Source organism: Chlorocebus sabaeus, chromosome 16, assembly GCF_047675955.1.
Source record: "Chlorocebus sabaeus isolate Y175 chromosome 16, mChlSab1.0.hap1, whole genome shotgun sequence".
NCBI classification, from domain to species: domain Eukaryota; kingdom Metazoa; phylum Chordata; class Mammalia; order Primates; family Cercopithecidae; genus Chlorocebus; species Chlorocebus sabaeus.
In genome coordinates this window covers 8045340-8061904 of record NC_132919.1, presented here as the reverse complement: position 1 = coordinate 8061904, position 16565 = coordinate 8045340, and the positions used below count along the sequence as shown (strand labels likewise).

At 50.9% G+C, this 16565-nt stretch overlaps 1 protein-coding gene across 6 annotated transcripts; it reads left to right on the top strand.

The window, feature by feature from the left end:
* The first annotated feature begins 4225 nt into the window (after nucleotides 1-4225).
* Nucleotides 4226-10740, top strand: AURKB (aurora kinase B). Of its 6 annotated transcripts, none has more exons than XM_008010272.3 (9): nucleotides 4244-4324; nucleotides 4603-4675; nucleotides 7000-7102; nucleotides 7215-7269; nucleotides 7473-7664; nucleotides 7972-8110; nucleotides 8221-8369; nucleotides 10084-10258; nucleotides 10430-10740. In XM_008010272.3, the coding sequence occupies exons 2-9, from the start codon at nucleotides 4628-4630 to the stop codon at nucleotides 10601-10603; spliced, it is 1035 nt and encodes a 344-aa protein (XP_008008463.1). In that variant the 5' UTR covers nucleotides 4244-4324; nucleotides 4603-4627; the 3' UTR covers nucleotides 10604-10740. The 6 variants fall into 6 exon arrangements, with proteins under 6 accessions (XP_008008466.1, XP_008008464.1, XP_037843261.1 ...); XM_008010270.3 differs by having other exon boundaries at nucleotides 7470-7664; XM_008010275.3 differs by lacking the exon at nucleotides 4603-4675 and having other exon boundaries at nucleotides 4226-4324.
* The last annotated feature ends 5825 nt before the right edge of the window (nucleotides 10741-16565 follow it).

Below are 16565 nucleotides of genomic sequence, written 5' to 3'. Positions count from 1 at the left end.
TTAAAGAAGCGAATTGGTGTAACCTAGTCCAAACTTGTTCTGAGGCTGCAATGAGCTATGATTGTGCAGTAAGTGTGCATGCCTCGGACAAAAGAGACCTTGTCTTAAAAAAAAAAACAAAATGGGCCAGGCACAGTGACTCACGCTTGTAATCCCAGCACTTTGGGAGACCGAAGCGGATGGATCACAAGGATGGGAGTTCAAGACAAGCCTGGCCAACGTGGTGAAACTCCATGTCTACTAAAAATACAAAAATTAGCCAGGCGTGGTGGCGGGCTCCTGTAGTCACAGCTACTGGGGAGGCTGAGGCAGGAAAATCACTTGAATCCGGGAGGCGGAGCTTGCAGTGAGTCGAGATTGCGCCACTGCACTCCAGCCTGGGCGGCAGAGACACTCCATCTCAAAAAAAAAAAAAAAAAAAAAAAAAAAAAAAATCCTTTATAATAAACCAGTGAACATTTTTCCCTGAGTTCTGTGAGCCACTCTAGCAAATTCATTGAACATAAAGAGGGAATTGTAGAAACCCCAACTTATACCCAGTTCGTCATGAGGACAGGTAAAACAACCTGAGGCTTGCAGTTGGCATCCAAAGTGAGGGGCAGTCTTGTGGGACTAAGCCCTCAACCTGTGGATCTGATGCTCTCTGCAGGTAGATAGCGTCAGAATCGAATTGGAAGACTCCCAGCTGATGGCTGCTGCAGAACGATTGCTTGCCTGGTGGTGGAGTGAAATCCCCACACATGTGGTCACAGAAGTCTCCTGTGTTGATTGCTGCGGTGTGAGGGCAGAGGAAAAATTGGGTCTTTTTTTGTTTTTTTTTTTTTTAGACAGATTCTTGTTGTATTGCCCAGGCTGGAGTGCAGTGGCGTGATCTCAGCTCACTGCAACACTCCCAGGTTTAAGCAATTCTTGTGCCTCACTCAGCCTCCTGAGTAGCTGGGACTACAGGTACCTGCCACCACAACTGGCTTTTTTTTTTTTTCCCCCCGAGATGGAGTCTAGCTCTGTCACCCAGGCTGGAGTGCAGTGGTGCGATCTCGACTCCCTGCAACCTCCACCTCCCGGGTTCAAGCGATTCTCCTGCCTCAGCCTCCCAAGTAGCTGGGATTACAGGCTCCTGCCACCACACCCAGCTAATTTTTGTATTTTTACATGGGTTTCACTGTGTTGGCAAGGCTGGTCTCGAACTCCTGACCTCATGATCCACCTGCTTCAGCCTCCCAAAGTGCTGGGATTACAAGCATGAGCCACCATGCCTGGCCAGAACTGGCTAATTTTTTGTATTTTAGTAGTGATGGGTTTCACCATGTTGCCCAGGGTGGTCTTGAACTCCTGAGCTCAGGCAATCCACCCTCCTGGGGCTCCCAAAGTGCTAGGATTACAGGCGTGAGCCACTGTACCCGGCCCGTTTTTTGTTTTTATTGAGACGGGGTGTCACTCTCATGTCGGAGCTGGAGTGCAGTGGCACAATCATGGCTCACCACAGCCTTGACCTCTGGGCTCTGCTGATTCTCCTGCCTCAGCCTACCAAGTAGCTTGGACTAGAGGCATACACTACCATACCCGGCTAATTTTTTGTGTGTTTTTTGTAGAGACGGGGTTTCACCATGTTGCCCAGACTGATCTTAAACTCCTGGGATCAAGTGATACAGCTGCCTTGGCCTCCCAAAGTGCTGGGATTACAGGCGTGAGCCGCCAAGCCCAGCCATGGTTTGTTTTTTCTACACGGTATGCCTTAAACGGCAAATAGCATTTAGAATGCATTCAGGAAGAATATCTATTGTTCATGTAGGAAAAGTGCTAATGGAAGCATGCAGAGGCTCGACGATGTCATCAAGTCCTGGAGTGCTGTCCAGGCCTCTCTTCTGCCTTCTGCAATGTTAGGCTTCAATGTCAAGCTGCTTCCTTCAGTAGCACTAGAAGCAGCAAGGAGGGCTGCATGCTTCCCTGCTCACTTCCAGAAATCCCTTCCTCCATACCGTGCCCTATACCTCTTTTCACCTATATCCTTCGAAATACACTTTATGATAAACCAGTAAACGTTAAGTGCTTCCTTGAGCTGCCCAGCATTCTGAGCAAGAAAAGTGATTCCCACTCGCTGGCCCACTGACGTCACATGCTTATATCCCTGATCCAATAACCAGAATCTGGAATAAAACCTGTTGATTAGTGTAAGTCAATTGGGACTCATTTCTGGACCTGGAATGGAGTCAGTTTCCTTCTCAAACCCTCAAAACTCTAAGTGCTTTTAGAACTGGGAATAAGGCCGGGCGCAGTGGCTCACACCTGTAATCCAAGCACTTTGGGAGGCCAAGGTGGGCGGATCACCTGAGGTCAGGAGTTTGAGACCAGCCTGACCAATGGGATGAAACCCCGTCTCTACTAAAAATACAAAAATCAGCTGGCGTGGTCACATGTGCCTGTAATCACAGCTACTCGGGAGGCTGAGACAGGAGAACCGCTTGAACCCGGGAGGAGGAGGTTGCGGTGAGCCGAGATGGCGCCATTGCACTCCAGCCTGGGCAACACAGCAAAACTTCGTCTCAAAAAACAAAAAAAGGCCGGGCGCGGTGGCTCAAGCCTGTAATCCCAGCACTTTGGGAGGCCGAGACGGGCGGATCACGAGGTCAGGAGATCGAGACCATCCTGGCTAACACGGTGAAACCCCATCTCTACTAAAAATACAAAAAACTAGCCGGGCGAGGTGGCGGGCGCCTGTAGTCCCAGCTACTCCGGAGGCTGAGGCAGGAGAATGGCGTAAACCCGGGAGGCGGAGCTTGCAGTGAGCTGAGATCCGGCCACTGCAGTCCAGCCCGGGCTACAGAGCAAGACTCCGTCTCAAAAAAAAAAAAAAAACAAAAAAAACAAAAAACAAAACAAAACAAAAAAAAAAAACCTGGTATTTAATTAGGTCTTCATCAACCTAGGGATTTGGGGTTGTCAGCAACAGAAACTACTACAGAAACCGACCGCATAGACTGGAGAGACAGGTGGTCCCCTAAAGGAAAAATAAGAGTGTTAGAAGAAAGGAGAAGAGTGCTGAACAGTACATACTTAACAAGTATCCACTGGTTATTTCATAGAAGGCCCAGAAATGTATTTATTTAACCCAGTAATGAAATCTGAGGGTTAGGAAGAGCAGAAAAGAAGGGAGTGTGGCAGGAAGGAGGAAAAATCAAAGTGGGCCCAAACAACATGGCAGCTAACAGAGATCTTGCAAGGAAAGGTCTACTGGTGGAAAACTCCTCCCAGGAATGTCAGAACTTTTAATAATGACATAGTAATGACACAAGAATAAACACACAGCCAAATGAGCAAAAAACAGAATACAAAGTCTAGAAATAGACACAAGTAAATATGCTAACATTATATATCAAGGGCAGCATTTAAATTCTGTTGGGGCAGTTTGTTTAACAAATGGTGTTGACATAACTGGCTCTCCATCACGCAGAAGTTAGACCCCAGCTCATACATGTATAAGGATAAACTCCAGTTATATTAAAGATTTAATTATTTTTTATAAAAAGAAGAAGGCTGGGCGCGGTGGCTCACGCCTGTAATACCAGCATTTGGGGAAGCCGAGGCGGGTGGATCACCTGAGGACAGGAGTTCGAGACCAGATTGGCCAACACAGCGAAAACGTGGCTGAGGCACGAGAATCGCTTGAAACCGGGAGGCAGAGGTTGCAGCAAGCCGAGATAGCACCACTATACTCCAGCCTGGGCGACAGAAAGAGACTCTGTCTCAAAAAAGGAAAGGGGAGGGGAGGGGAGGGGAGGGGAGAGGAGGAGAAGGGAGGAGGGCAGAGGAGGGGAGGAGAGGGGAGGAGGGGACGGGAGGGGAGGAGGGGGAGGAGAGGGGAGGAGGGGAGAGGAGGGGAGGAGGGGAGGGGAGGGGAAGAGGGGAGGGGAGGAGGGAAGGGGGGGAGGGGGGAGGGGAGGGGGGAGGGGGAGGGGAGGGGGGAGGGGAGGGGGGAGGGGGAGGGGAGGGGGGAGGGGGGGAGGGGAGGGGAGGGGAGGGGAGGGGAGGGGAGGGGAGGGGAGGGCAAGTAAAGAAAAGAAAAAGCAAGATAATTCACTGGGGGAATGTGGGGAAACCTTCCTAAGCTGGAATCCAAGCGTGCGCCCTTCTCATTCCGCCTCTTCCGTTGGGTTCCCATTACTTACGTCACAGGACATCGAGCCAATGGGAACTAGGCATGGGCGACGAGCTCACCCAATGGGGCCGGGGCGGGAGATTTGAAAGGTCCTCGGCCAGGGCGTGCCGTGTGGCAGATTCAGTTGTTTGCGGGCGGCCGGGAGAGTAGCAGTACCTTGGACCTCAGGTGAGCTGGCCTCCTGTCGCAGGCCTTGCGCCAGGAGTGGGCAGATGATCAGGCAGATCAGAGGGTCCGTTGGGCTGGCCTGCGCGCACACTGCAGGGCTGGAAGGAGGTAGGGATGATAGCAGGGTGGGGGCGGTGAGACCAGCGCCCGGATTGGAGCTAGTGTGCTGACCTGCTCCCTTTTACCAGCTCGGGCTAGCGCTTCCGGCTCGATCGGTCCAACCCCTCCCTCTCTCTCTCTTTCTCTGCTTCTCACGGCTGTTTCCCTTCTCCGCCCAGCTCTCCTCCCCCTTTCCCTCTAAGGATGGCCCAGAAGGAGAACGCCTACCCCTGGCCCTACGGCCGGCAGACGGTAAGGCCCTTCCCTCCTTCCCCGCGCCCACATGACCCCGCATGGCGAGTTCCTGCTGGGAAACTTGAGATCGTGCAAAGAGCAATCCCTTATGCACTTTCTTTCCCGTTATGCTCCAAAGTACGCGCCCCAAGTTTGATGACAGAACCTGGTCTGGGCATTTGTAGCCACATCCTGTCAGGTGCTGTCAACTTGAATCTGACCAGCCAGTGACTACCAGCCGGTGAGGGCCTCTGCAGGGTTCATCACACACAAGTGATATCTGGGACTGAGCAGGCAGGGCCTGGCCTTCCCAACCCATGTCCTGAAAAAAAATAAACTAGACAGCAAACATAAATAGACTCTAAAAGGATATAAAGTTACTGTTTAAAAGGTCCAGGGCAAGTCTAAATTATAATTTGGAATTAATGAGTAAGGTGAGGTAAGGATCTCAATGAATCTAAATGGATTTATTTCCCAATTGTCCAGACAGATTTCATTGAGGGGCCTCCTCTCTGATTTGAAATGCCACCTTTATTATATATATAAATTCCCACATATATGTGGGTCTATTTCTGGACTGTATTTTATTCAACTTGCTTATTTGTAGATCTGTACCAATATCACTATTTGGGAAGAGGTTTTTAGGGGCATAGGGGCTTTCTTCTCTTGGCTGAAGAAGAAGGAAGGGGCCCTGCACAGGCTTTGTTCCGTGTTTGTGGAGCTCGGGCTTCCTGGAGAATCTGTCTGTGCCCTTGTTCATCAGCTCCCTCCCTCACGGAGCACCGAGTGAGGCTGTCAGGAATGGAGTCTGAATGAGAAACCATTGTCACTTTTACCTTGGTCACTCCTAAAAGAAAGTGTATCTATTATTTTGAGAAGCTGAAAGTGAGGCCAGGTGTGGTGGCTTATGCCTGTAATCGTGGGAGGCTGAGGCAGGTGGATCACCTGAGGTCAGGAGTTCGAGACCAGCCTGGCCAACATGGTGAAACCCTGTCTCTACTAAAAATACAAAAATTAGCTGGGCGTGGTGGCGGGCGCCTGTAATCCCAGCTACTCGGGAGGCTGAGGCAGAAGAATTGCCTGAACCTGGGAGGTGGAGGTTGCAGTGAGCCGAGATGGCGCCATTGCACTCCAGTCTGGGTAATAGAGCAAGACTCCATCTCAGAAAAAAAAAAAAAAAAAAAGAAGGTGAAAGTGAGAAGTGGTCCAGGGCCATCAGAGTAGCTCTTAGTGTCCTTAAAGGCTGTTCTTGCAAAGGTGTAACCCCTGGTAATTCCTATAACATTCAAGGCCTCAAGCTTCTTATCTAAGCCTTAATAAACTAAGCTTTTTAGGAGACTTTGAGAATGCCTCTGTCTAAACCCTTTGAATTGTGGGTGTTCACAGTAGAGACCCAGCTCTCTACTGTGGTGTAGGTGAGAGGCTGGATGAATGGCTGTGGTGTTATGGACAGGACTTATACAAGTTGAACAGCTTCATACCTGAAAAGTGTGGGCCAGGGCCAAAGAGGTGAAATGTTAGGTGTTGGTGTGAGTCTTTTGCCCCTTATCTTAGGCCTACTTAGGTTATTTTTTTATTTTTTTATTTTTATTTTTTAGAGACGGAGTCTCACTCTGTCGCCCAGGCTGGAGTGCAGTGGCGCAATCTCAACTCACTGCAACCTCTGCTGCCCGGGCTCAAGCGATTCTCCTGCCTCAGCCTCCCAAGTAGCTGGGATTACAGGACCCGCACCCAGCTATTTTTTTTTTTTTTTTTTTTTGAGACGAAGTCTAGCTCTGTCGCCCAGGCTAGAGTGCAATGGCACAATCTCAGCCCACTGCAACCTCTGCCTCCTAGGTTCAAGCGATTCTGCTGCCTCAGCCTCCTGAGTAGCTGGGATTACAGGCACTCGCCACCACGCCCAGCTAATTTTTGTATTTTTAGTAGAGTGGGGTTTCACTGTGTTGGCCATGCTGGTCTTCAACTCCTGACCTCGTGATCCGCCTGCCTCAGCCTTCCAAAGTGCTGGGATTACAAGCGTGACCCACCACACCCAGCCGCACTGGGCTAATTTTTTGTATTTTTAGTAGAGACGGGGTTTCACCATGTTGGCCAGGCTGGTCTTGAACTCCTGACTGCGTGAGCCACTGCACCCGGCCCTAGGTTGTTTATTAATAACCCATTTTAACATGGGACTGTGAGCAGAGGCTGGGAGGCAAAGCTGTCACATCAGTGTTTCTCTTTGAATTGGGGGTGGGCGGGTGGGTGGCTCTTTAGCAAGGGGCTGAAATACTGCTTGCAGCACATTCCACCCGGGTCATCAGACAAAGGCACCCTCAGAGCTACCCCCTGCTCCTTCTCAGGCTCCGTCTGGCCTGAGCACCCTGCCCCAGCGAGTCCTCCGGAAAGAGCCTGTCACCCCATCTGCACTTGTCCTCATGAGCCGCTCCAATGTCCAGCCCACAGGTACCTGGGGCAAGGGGGAGAGGACTGACCTGGGGAGATGAGCGTCTATGGGAGGGTTTAGGGATGAGAAGGTCATCCCTGTTCTCATTCAACTTACCTGTTGTCTCCTTAGCTGCCCCTGGCCAGAAGGTGGTGGAGAATAGCAGTGGGACACCCAACATCTTAATGTAAGTGCCTCAAGCCTTGGGGTGGAGGGAGGTGAGGGGACGGTGAATGGGCAGGAAGCCGGGAAGATAAAACCTAAGGGCAGGAGGAGTAGAGATGAAGAGAAGTGGGGCGGGGGACAGGATGAGACAAGGAAGCGGAGAGAAAGCAAACCTCTTAATAACCAAAACCGGTTCTGAGTTGCCTTCCCCCACTTTCTAAGCAGGCGGCACTTCACAATTGATGACTTTGAGATTGGGCGTCCTCTGGGCAAAGGCAAGTTTGGAAACGTGTACTTGGCTCGGGAGAAGAAAAGCCATTTCATCGTGGCGCTCAAGGTCCTCTTCAAGTCCCAGATAGAGAAGGAGGGCGTGGAGCATCAGCTGCGCAGAGAGATCGAAATCCAGGCCCACCTGCAGTATGGGTTGATGCCCCCTGAGCCGAAGCCCCTCTGCTCCCTGACCCCAGCTCCTCACTCAGCCCTACCTCCTCACTCAGCCCTACCTCATCCAGATTGCTTTCTCTGTAGCTACGGCTAGTGAGCCCCATTTAGCCCTTAGTCCTAGCCAGAGCCTTGAATCCAGAAATCTGCCTCCAGTTTCCCTTTCCCACTCCCATTCCTGGTGTCCCCTGCCTGGGCCACGTCTGACCCCAGTTTGCTCCTATTAATCTTTCCCAGCTCTTTTATGCCTTTGGCCTGAGGCCTCCTCTGTCTCTTCCCTCAGCCATCCCAACATCCTGCGTCTTTACAACTATTTTTATGACCGGAGGAGGATCTACTTGATTCTAGAATATGCGCCCCGCGGGGAGCTCTACAAGGAGCTGCAGAAGAGCCGCACATTTGATGAGCAGCGAACAGCCACGGTCCGGGCGGGTGGGCACCTGGGCCGCCAGTAGGGGGCTGGAGGCTGAGGGTGTGCTGCTTGTAGCTGGAGGTCCATCCTTGTCTGATTGCCTGTCGTTGCCCCTCCCAGATCATGGAGGAGTTGGCAGATGCTCTGATGTACTGCCACGGGAAGAAGGTGATTCACAGAGACATAAAGCCAGAGAATTTGCTCTTAGGGCTCAAGGGAGAGCTGAAGATTGCTGACTTTGGCTGGTCTGTACATGCGCCCTCCCTGAGGTATGGTGGCCTGGGAGGCCAGCCCTAGGTGTGAGGCTGGGCCATTAAAACCTCTCCAGGGGCCGGGCGTGCTGGCTCAGGCCTGTAATACCCGCACTTTGGGAGGCCAAGGCCGGCGGATCACCTGAGGTCAGGAGTTCGAAACTAGCTTTGCCAACATGCTGAAATCTTGTCTCTACTAAATATATAAAAATTAGCCGGGCGTGGTGGCGGACACCAGTAATCCCAGCTACTTGGGAGGCTGAGGTGGGAGAATTGTTTGAACCTGGGAGGCGGAGGTTGCAGTGAGCCGAGACTGCGCCATTGCACTCCAGCCTGGGCGGCAGAGTGAGGCTCCTCTCAAACAAACAAAATGGTTAGAGTGTGGTGCTAATAACCCCAAGGTCACGGGTTTGATCCCCGTAGGAGCCAATGGTAAAACTTTGGCCAGGTGTGGTGGCTCACGCCTGCCAATCCCAGCACTTTGGGAGGCCAAGGCAGGTGGATCACTTGAGGCCAGGAGTTCAAGGCCAGCGGACCAGCCTGGCCAACATAGCGAAACCCCATCTTTACTAAAAATACAAAATTTATTAAGCAGACAAGGAGATGCACACTTGCAATCCCAGCTGTGCAGGAGGCTGAGACATGAGAATCACTTGAATGCGAGAGGCAGAGGTTGCAGTGAGCCAAGATCGCCCCACGGCACTCCAGCCTGGACTCTGTCTCAAAAAAGCCCGGAGCAGTGGCCTTTTTTTCCTCCCACATCATTTTTTAACGGTTTCATAGTATCACACAGTAGCTGATTTATTTAAGCAGAACATGCCTGATGGGCATTAGAGATGTCCCCAGTGAACTCCAAAATGAACTCCAAATGAACACTGCCCTCATAGCGGAGTATCTTATTAAGACATCTTGGGCCAGGCGCGGTGGCTCAAGCCTGTAATCCCAGCACTTTGGGAGGCCGAGACGGGCGGATCACGAGGTCAGGAGATCGAGACCATCCTGGCTAACACGGTGAAACCCCGTCTCTACTAAAAAATACAAAAATCTAGCCGGGTGAGGTGGCGGGCGCCTGTAGTCCCAGCTACTTGGGAGGCTGAGGCAGGAGAATGGCGTGAACCCGGGAGGCGGAGGTTGCAGTGAGCTGAGATCCGGCCACTGCACTCCAGCCTGGGTGGCAGAGCGAGACTCCATCTCAAAAAAAAAAAAAAAGACATATCCTGGCCGGGCGCGGTGGCTCAAGCCTGTAATCCCAGCACTTTGGGAGGCCGAGACGGGTCACGAGGTCGGGAGATCGAGACCATCCTGGCTAACACGGTGAAACCCCGTCTCTACTAAAAATACAAAAAACTAGCTGGGCGAGATGGCGGGCGCCTGTAGTCCCAGCTATACGGGAGGCTGAGGCAGGAGAATGGCATAAACCCAGGAGGAGGAGCTTGCAGTGAGCTGAGATCTGGCCACTGCACTCCAGCCCAGTCGACACAGCGAGAATCCATCTCAAAAAAAAAAAAAGACATATCCTTCAGTGTGGAGTTGCTGGGGCTGTGTGCAGGCTTACCTCTGGGGCTTTCAGATGTGTCATCACCCCAACCCCACCCCCACTCCAGTAGCCCTGCCTGGCTGGACCTCTCCCCTGGTACCTCCCGTGGTCTTTTGGCTCCCTGCCATCAGGTAGCAGGGAAAGGAGAGTTCCTATGTCACTGGGACCCCTGCTCATGCCCCTTATCCCTCCCAGGAGGAAGACAATGTGTGGCACCCTGGACTACCTGCCCCCAGAGATGATTGAGGGGCGCATGCACAACGAGAAGGTGGATCTGTGGTGCATTGGAGTGCTTTGCTACGAGTTGCTGGTGGGAAACCCACCGTTTGAGAGCGCATCACACAACGAGACCTATCGGCGCATCGTCAAGGTGGGAGGGCGGCCTGGGCTTCGTGCCAGCTGCAGAGGCCAGGGGCTGCGGGGCTGGGGGTGGGCAGAGTGTATCTGCATGGCCCTAAGTAACTCCAGACAGAATGGGTAGTCAAGGAAGATGTAGCCAGGGTGAAAGTAATGCAGCCCTTCCATCTCTTCACACCTGCAGGTGGACCTAAAGTTCCCCGCTTCTGTGCCCACGGGAGCCCAGGACCTCATCTCTAAACTGCTCAGGCATAACCCCTCGGAACGGCTGCCCCTGGCCCAGGTCTCAGCCCACCCCTGGGTCCGGGCCAACTCTCGGAGGGTGCTGCCTCCCTCTGTCCTTCAATCTGTTGCCTGATGGTCCCTGTCACTCACTGGGGTGTGTCTGTGTTTTGTATGTTTGTGTATGTATAGGGGAAAGAAGGGATCCTGAACTGTTCCCTTATCTGTCTTCTACCTCCTCCTTTGTTTAATAAAGGCTGAAGCTTTTTGTACTGATGAGTGTAGATGTTTCTAGGTGGAGGCTTTGCTGTGGAGGAAGCTGTTCCCTAGAAGGAGAGGTGGCTTACCCTGAGAAGCTGGGATGAGCATTACTTTGCTATCCCTGGTAACACCCTACCCTCTCAGCTCTGACACCCACCTGGTCAGCTCCCAGCCACCCCCACTTTCACCTCTACCCTGTCTGTTCTTTGCATTGCTCTGACTCCCAGAACCCGGGGGCACTGGGGGCCCTGGCTCCCCACTGCTACACTGGAACACCAGCCATCTCTGGCCACCTTCTTTCACCTCTTTCTTGGTTGTCCAACTTCTAGTTTTTCCTTCTCTGTTTCATTCTCTGCCCCTTTGCCAGTGTAGGAGCAACCGAAAAATTCTGTACCCTAGAAACTGTCTTTGATTCTTTTACTGCTCTGGTCAGGATCTAGTACAGGAGCCAATAGAAGCAGTACTGGCCGGGCGCGGTGGCTCACGCCTGTAATCCCAGCACTTTGGGAGGCCGAGGCGGGCGGATCACAAGGTCAGGAGATCGAGACCATGGTGAAACCCCGTCTCTACTAAAAAATAGAAAAAAATTAGCCGGGCGCAGTGGCGGGCGCCTGTAGTCCCAGCTACTCGGGAGGCTGAGGTAGGAGAATGGCGTGAACCCGGGAGGTGGAGCTTGCAGTGAGCCGAGATTGCGCCACTGCACTCCAGCCTGGGCGACAGAGCGATACTCCGTCTCAAAAAAAAAAAAAAATTAAAAAAAAAAAAAAAAAGAATAAAACTTTAAAAAAAAAAAAAAAAAAAAAAAGAAGCAGTACTGATTCTGTCTTGTTCCTGACACGAGGTTTCACTGTCATGTATGATGCTTGCTGTAGGTTTTTGATAGATGCCCTTTATTAGGTTAAATAGGGCCTATTTACTCCTAGTCTCAGTCTTTAAAAAAAAAAAAAAAAAAGTTAAGTCCAGATGCAGTGGCTCACGCCTGCAATCCCAGCACTTTCAGAGGCCGAGGCGGGTGGATCACGAGGTCAAGAGATCGAGACCATCCTGGCCAACATGGTGAAACCCCATCTCTACTAAAAATACAAAAATTAGCTGAGCATGGTGGTGCGTGCCTATAATTCCAGCTACTCAGGAAGCTGAGGCAGGAGAATCGCTTGAACCGGGGAGGTTTCAGCGAGCCCAAATTGCACCAATGCACTCCAGCCTGGTGACAGAGCAGGACGGAGCCTCACCCTGTGGTCCAGGATGGAGTGCAGTGGCCTGATCTCGGCTCACTGCAACCTCCAACCTCCTCTTGGGTTCAAGCTATTCTGCCTCAGCCTGCCGAGTAGCTGGGATTACAGGCCTATAATTTACAGGCTATAATTATAGCCTATAATTTTTAATATGGATATCCCTAGGTTTTTTTTTAAAGCCCTTCTACTGGATGGACATGCAGATTATTTCCAGTGCTTTGCACTGTGGCCAGTGTCTTTTGAGTGACTCCTGTGCACCTTTGTGATGCTCTCTTGTTGTCCTCTAGGGGACATCTAAAGAAAGACATGGTAATGGTGAGTACAAGTATCTAGAGAAAGACACGATAATGCTGGGTACACGCAGGTAAACGGTCTATAGACATCACCAAAAATGCCCTTCTAAGTGGTGGACAGTTTACACTCCCGCAGGCCATAATGAAGGAAACCCACTTTCCCACAACCATAACGCTGACTCCTACTCCTACTGTTACCTGCGGGTAAGTCTGCAGCTATCCGGGAAACTCCGGAGTGGCAACTCTGCAGCAACCTCACTCCTCTGTCTTCTCGATGGCAATCATTCAAACGAGATAAAAGCAAGGATTTTGTTTTTTCTCAAGACGGAGTCTTGCTCCGTTGCTCAGGCTGGAGTGCAATAGCGCGATCTACAGCCGTGAGCCACCGTACCCGGCCAAAGGCAAGGTTTAAGGCAGAAGGGAGAACTGATTTTGAGCAAAGTGATAGTTTACTACAAAAGACATTACACTTAGAAGAGGACCAGGCTGGCGACTTGAAAAAATCAAGTGCCCCTTCCTTTTCTTCAGAGTTTTTATACCCTCTACCTTTTCCGGCACGCTCTGTCTCCTTTTGTTCTTTGAGCCGGCTGTGGTTTAATTGTCGCAGGCGCAGTGGCCTGCCGGCATTCGGGGGAGACCGCATGCGCAGTGTGTTTACCGAAGTCCAGCGCATGCTCTTTAGGGTCAATTCGCCCTTTCTGGTCCAGCGCCCCCACAGGAAGGTTAGATGCTGATCAAATTCAACCATTTTGCCTTTTCACTGCACATGCTTAAAACCTTACTGCAGAGGCTTAAAACATTATAGGGGTGATGGCTTGCTAACTCAGGTGTTTCCTCTGTTGCAAGACTCCTCTCATTCCCGGCGCCAGCGATGGCCATTTATTATCTCAGACGGCTAGTTAGTTGTATGCCTTCACTCGATGAGAACCAGACAGCTCTGGGGTTCTTCTCTTGTCCTGCTCGTTACGTAAGAGGGACAGATTTCTAATCGCTCGACCATGACTTGACAAATGCCCAACATACCTGGAGGCCCTCTTTCCTGCCCTCATGTCTAACTACCTACTCTAACACTACAAAGCATCCCCAATAGATCGGCTTTTCTGCTCCCCAAAACACCAAAGCTCCCCACAGCTCCTACACTCATGATCCCCCCTCTTCTCTGAGAAAGAGCAGAACCAAAAGGGGGTCTTTTTTTTTTTTTTGAGACGGAGTCTCGCTCTGTTGCAAGGTTGGAGTGCAGTGGTACAATCTTGGCTCACTGCAACCTCCGCCTCCCGGGTTCAAGTGATTCTCCTGCCTCGGCCTCCAGAGTAGTTGGGATTACAGGTGCCCGCCACCACACCCGGCTAATGTTTTTGTATTTTTGGTAGAGACGGGGTTTCACCATGTTGGCCAGGATGGTCTCGATCTCCTGACCTCGTGATCCACCCACCTCGGCCTCCCAAAGTGTCAGGATTACAGGCGTGAGCCACCGCGCCCGGCCGCTAATTTATTTATTTATTTATTTATTTATTCATTTATTTATTTTTTGAGACGGTGTCTTGTTCTGTTTCTCAGGCTGGAGTGCAGTGGCGCGATCTCCGCTCACTACAAGCTCCGTCGCCTCCCGGGTTCACACCATTCTCCTGCCTCAGCCTCCCGAGAAGCTGGGACTACAGGCGCCCGCCACCACGCCCGGCTAATTTTTTTTTTTTTTTTTGTATTTTTAGTAGAGACGGGGTTTCACCGTGTTCGCCAGGATGGTCTCGATCTCCTGACCTCGTGATCCGCCCACCTCGGCCTCCCAAAGTGCTGGGATAACAGGCATGAGCCTCTGCGCCCGGCCGCTGATTTACATTTTTAAAGGATCATTCTGGTTCTCTATTGAGAATAGACTGTAGAGAGGTGAGGGTAGAAGTGACTCCATTTGGGAAGCAACTTCATTTACCCAGGCCAAAAATGATGATGGTTTGGACCAGGACAGAAACAATGGTAAGGATGAGAAGTGGTCAGATTCTGGATGTATTTTCGAGCAGAACCAACAAGATTTCCTAAAGGATTGGGCATAGATTATGACAAAAAGAGGAGTCAAGTACAACTCCAGGGTTTTTGGCCTTAGTCACTGGGAAGATGGAGTTGCCATTTACTGAGACAGAAGTCACCGTAGGAAGAAACAAGGTTTTGCCGGGGAGGTGGTGCGATAGGGGTGGGGCAAGGAACCAAATCACAGGAAGGATAAAGGTGGGGCTATCTTCAGGCTGGCACAGGATTTCAAACGCTCTCAGAATTCATGCCTCTTCATCTTTCGTCTTTGGTTCTCTTCCTTATCAGCCTCATTCTTTCCTTCTACAGACAGTTATCTCCTGGACATGAAAGATGGAAAAGCTCATACCCACCTTGAGTTCTCAAGAGAACAGAAAGGCGTCTCACACTGTCCACAAAGCTAGAAACAAACAAACAACACTGTGGAGGATTTTTACTGGTCATACCTTGGGTCATGTGCTCTTCCCTGCGCCAATCAGCAGTCAGAAGGATGAAGTACTCTAATTGGCCAGGTTTGGGTCACGTGCCTGTCCCTGGCTGTCATTGCACCAACAACTCAGGGAATGGAGAGTTGGGGAGTGAGAAGCTTCCCCTACACAGACAGAGGGTGGGTAGCCCATTTGTCCGCTAAAAACTGCAAGATACAGGCTCACGCCTGTAATCCTAGCACTTTGGGAGACCGAGGCGGGCGGATCATGAGGTCAGGAGTTCGAGACCAGCCTGATCAACATAGTGAAACCCGGTCTCTACTAAAAATACAAAATTAGCTGGGCATGGTGGCACGCGCCTGTAATCCCAGCTACTCAGGAGGCTGAGGCAGGAGAATGCTTGAACCTGGGAGGCGGAGGTTGCAGTGAGCCAAGATTGTGCCACTGCACTCCAGCCTGGACAAGAGAGCAAGACTCCATCTCAAAAAAAAAAAAAAAAAAAAAAAACCCTTCCAGATACATCTAGAATGTATCCATCCACATCATGCTAGACTGAGCTACTATCACCTGGTACTTGGAACCACCTCCTCACTAGTCTACTGTCTCCCTTGCAAACATTTTCTACAACAGCCTATAATCCCTAAACATGAATCCCATCACATCACTCTCTTCCTGTGCTCAGCTTCCCATTCTCAAGGGAAGGCCTCCCATCTTCTAAAGAATATCTACCTACCCAGCCCAATATATAAGCTTTTCAGGTTTTGTTTTGTTTTGTTTTGTTTTTTAGAGCAAAGGAATGACGGGTTTTGTCAAGCTGCAGGTGACTATAAGATACAGACAACTGACAACTGTGGACTCCTCAGGCGTGGTGAAACAGTGAGCTACTATCATTAGGGTTGGCTGGCTAGGACCCTGGCAGGCACCTGGGGTAGTAGTGCTGGGAAGTTCTGGGGAGTTTCACTTCTGAATGTTGGCATGACACTGCCTCAAGACATCTCTCCAAATGGAAAAAACAACAACATCCTTTGTCAGCTAAGGAGAGTTAGCAAACTGTTTTTATTAAATACAGATGTCTGATCGGGCACGGTGGCTTACGCCTATCATCCTAGCCCTTTGGGAGGCCGGTGGATCACTTGAGGTCAGGAGTTTAAGACCAGCCTGGCCAACATGGTGAAACCCCATCTCTACTAAAAATACAAAAATTAGTCGGGCGTGGTGGCGGGCGCTTGTAATCCCAGCTACCTGGGAGGCTGAGGTAGGAGAATCGCTTTAACCCAGGAGGCGGAGGTTGCAGTGAGCCAAGATCGCGCCACTGCACTGCAGCCTGGGTGACAGAGTGGGACTCCGTCTCTAAACAAACAAACAAATAAATAAATAAAAATACTGATGTCTCTGGGCTTTGGCTACGTGTTGCAATTTACAACCTTTCCAATGTTTGCTGCACCATTGCATTTAGAGGAAATCTCCATTCCCCAACAGGAACTACAAGGCCCCCTGCATGACGTGGCCCCTGCTGCCTGTTCAGTTCCTTAGCTCGAAATCCTTCCCGTTACCTTGCGGATTTTGTTTTAGTCCCAATGTCTCCTGCCCTCTCATCTCAGTTTCTCGAATACGTCAAGACTTCTTTGTCTCTGAGAGGTAGCTCAAGTTTTCTTCCCTCTGCCTGGAGGGTGGCTGGGTCTTTTTGGTTCTTTTTAGTTAAAAGTCCCACCGAAGAGGTCTTTTCCTGACCCCTTATCTAAACTAGTGCCTACTCAGTTATATTCTCTTTTTTTTTTTTTTTTTTGAGACGGAGTCTCGCTCTGTCGCCCAGGCTGGAGTGCAGTGGCCGGATCTCAGCTCACTGCAAGCTCCGCCTC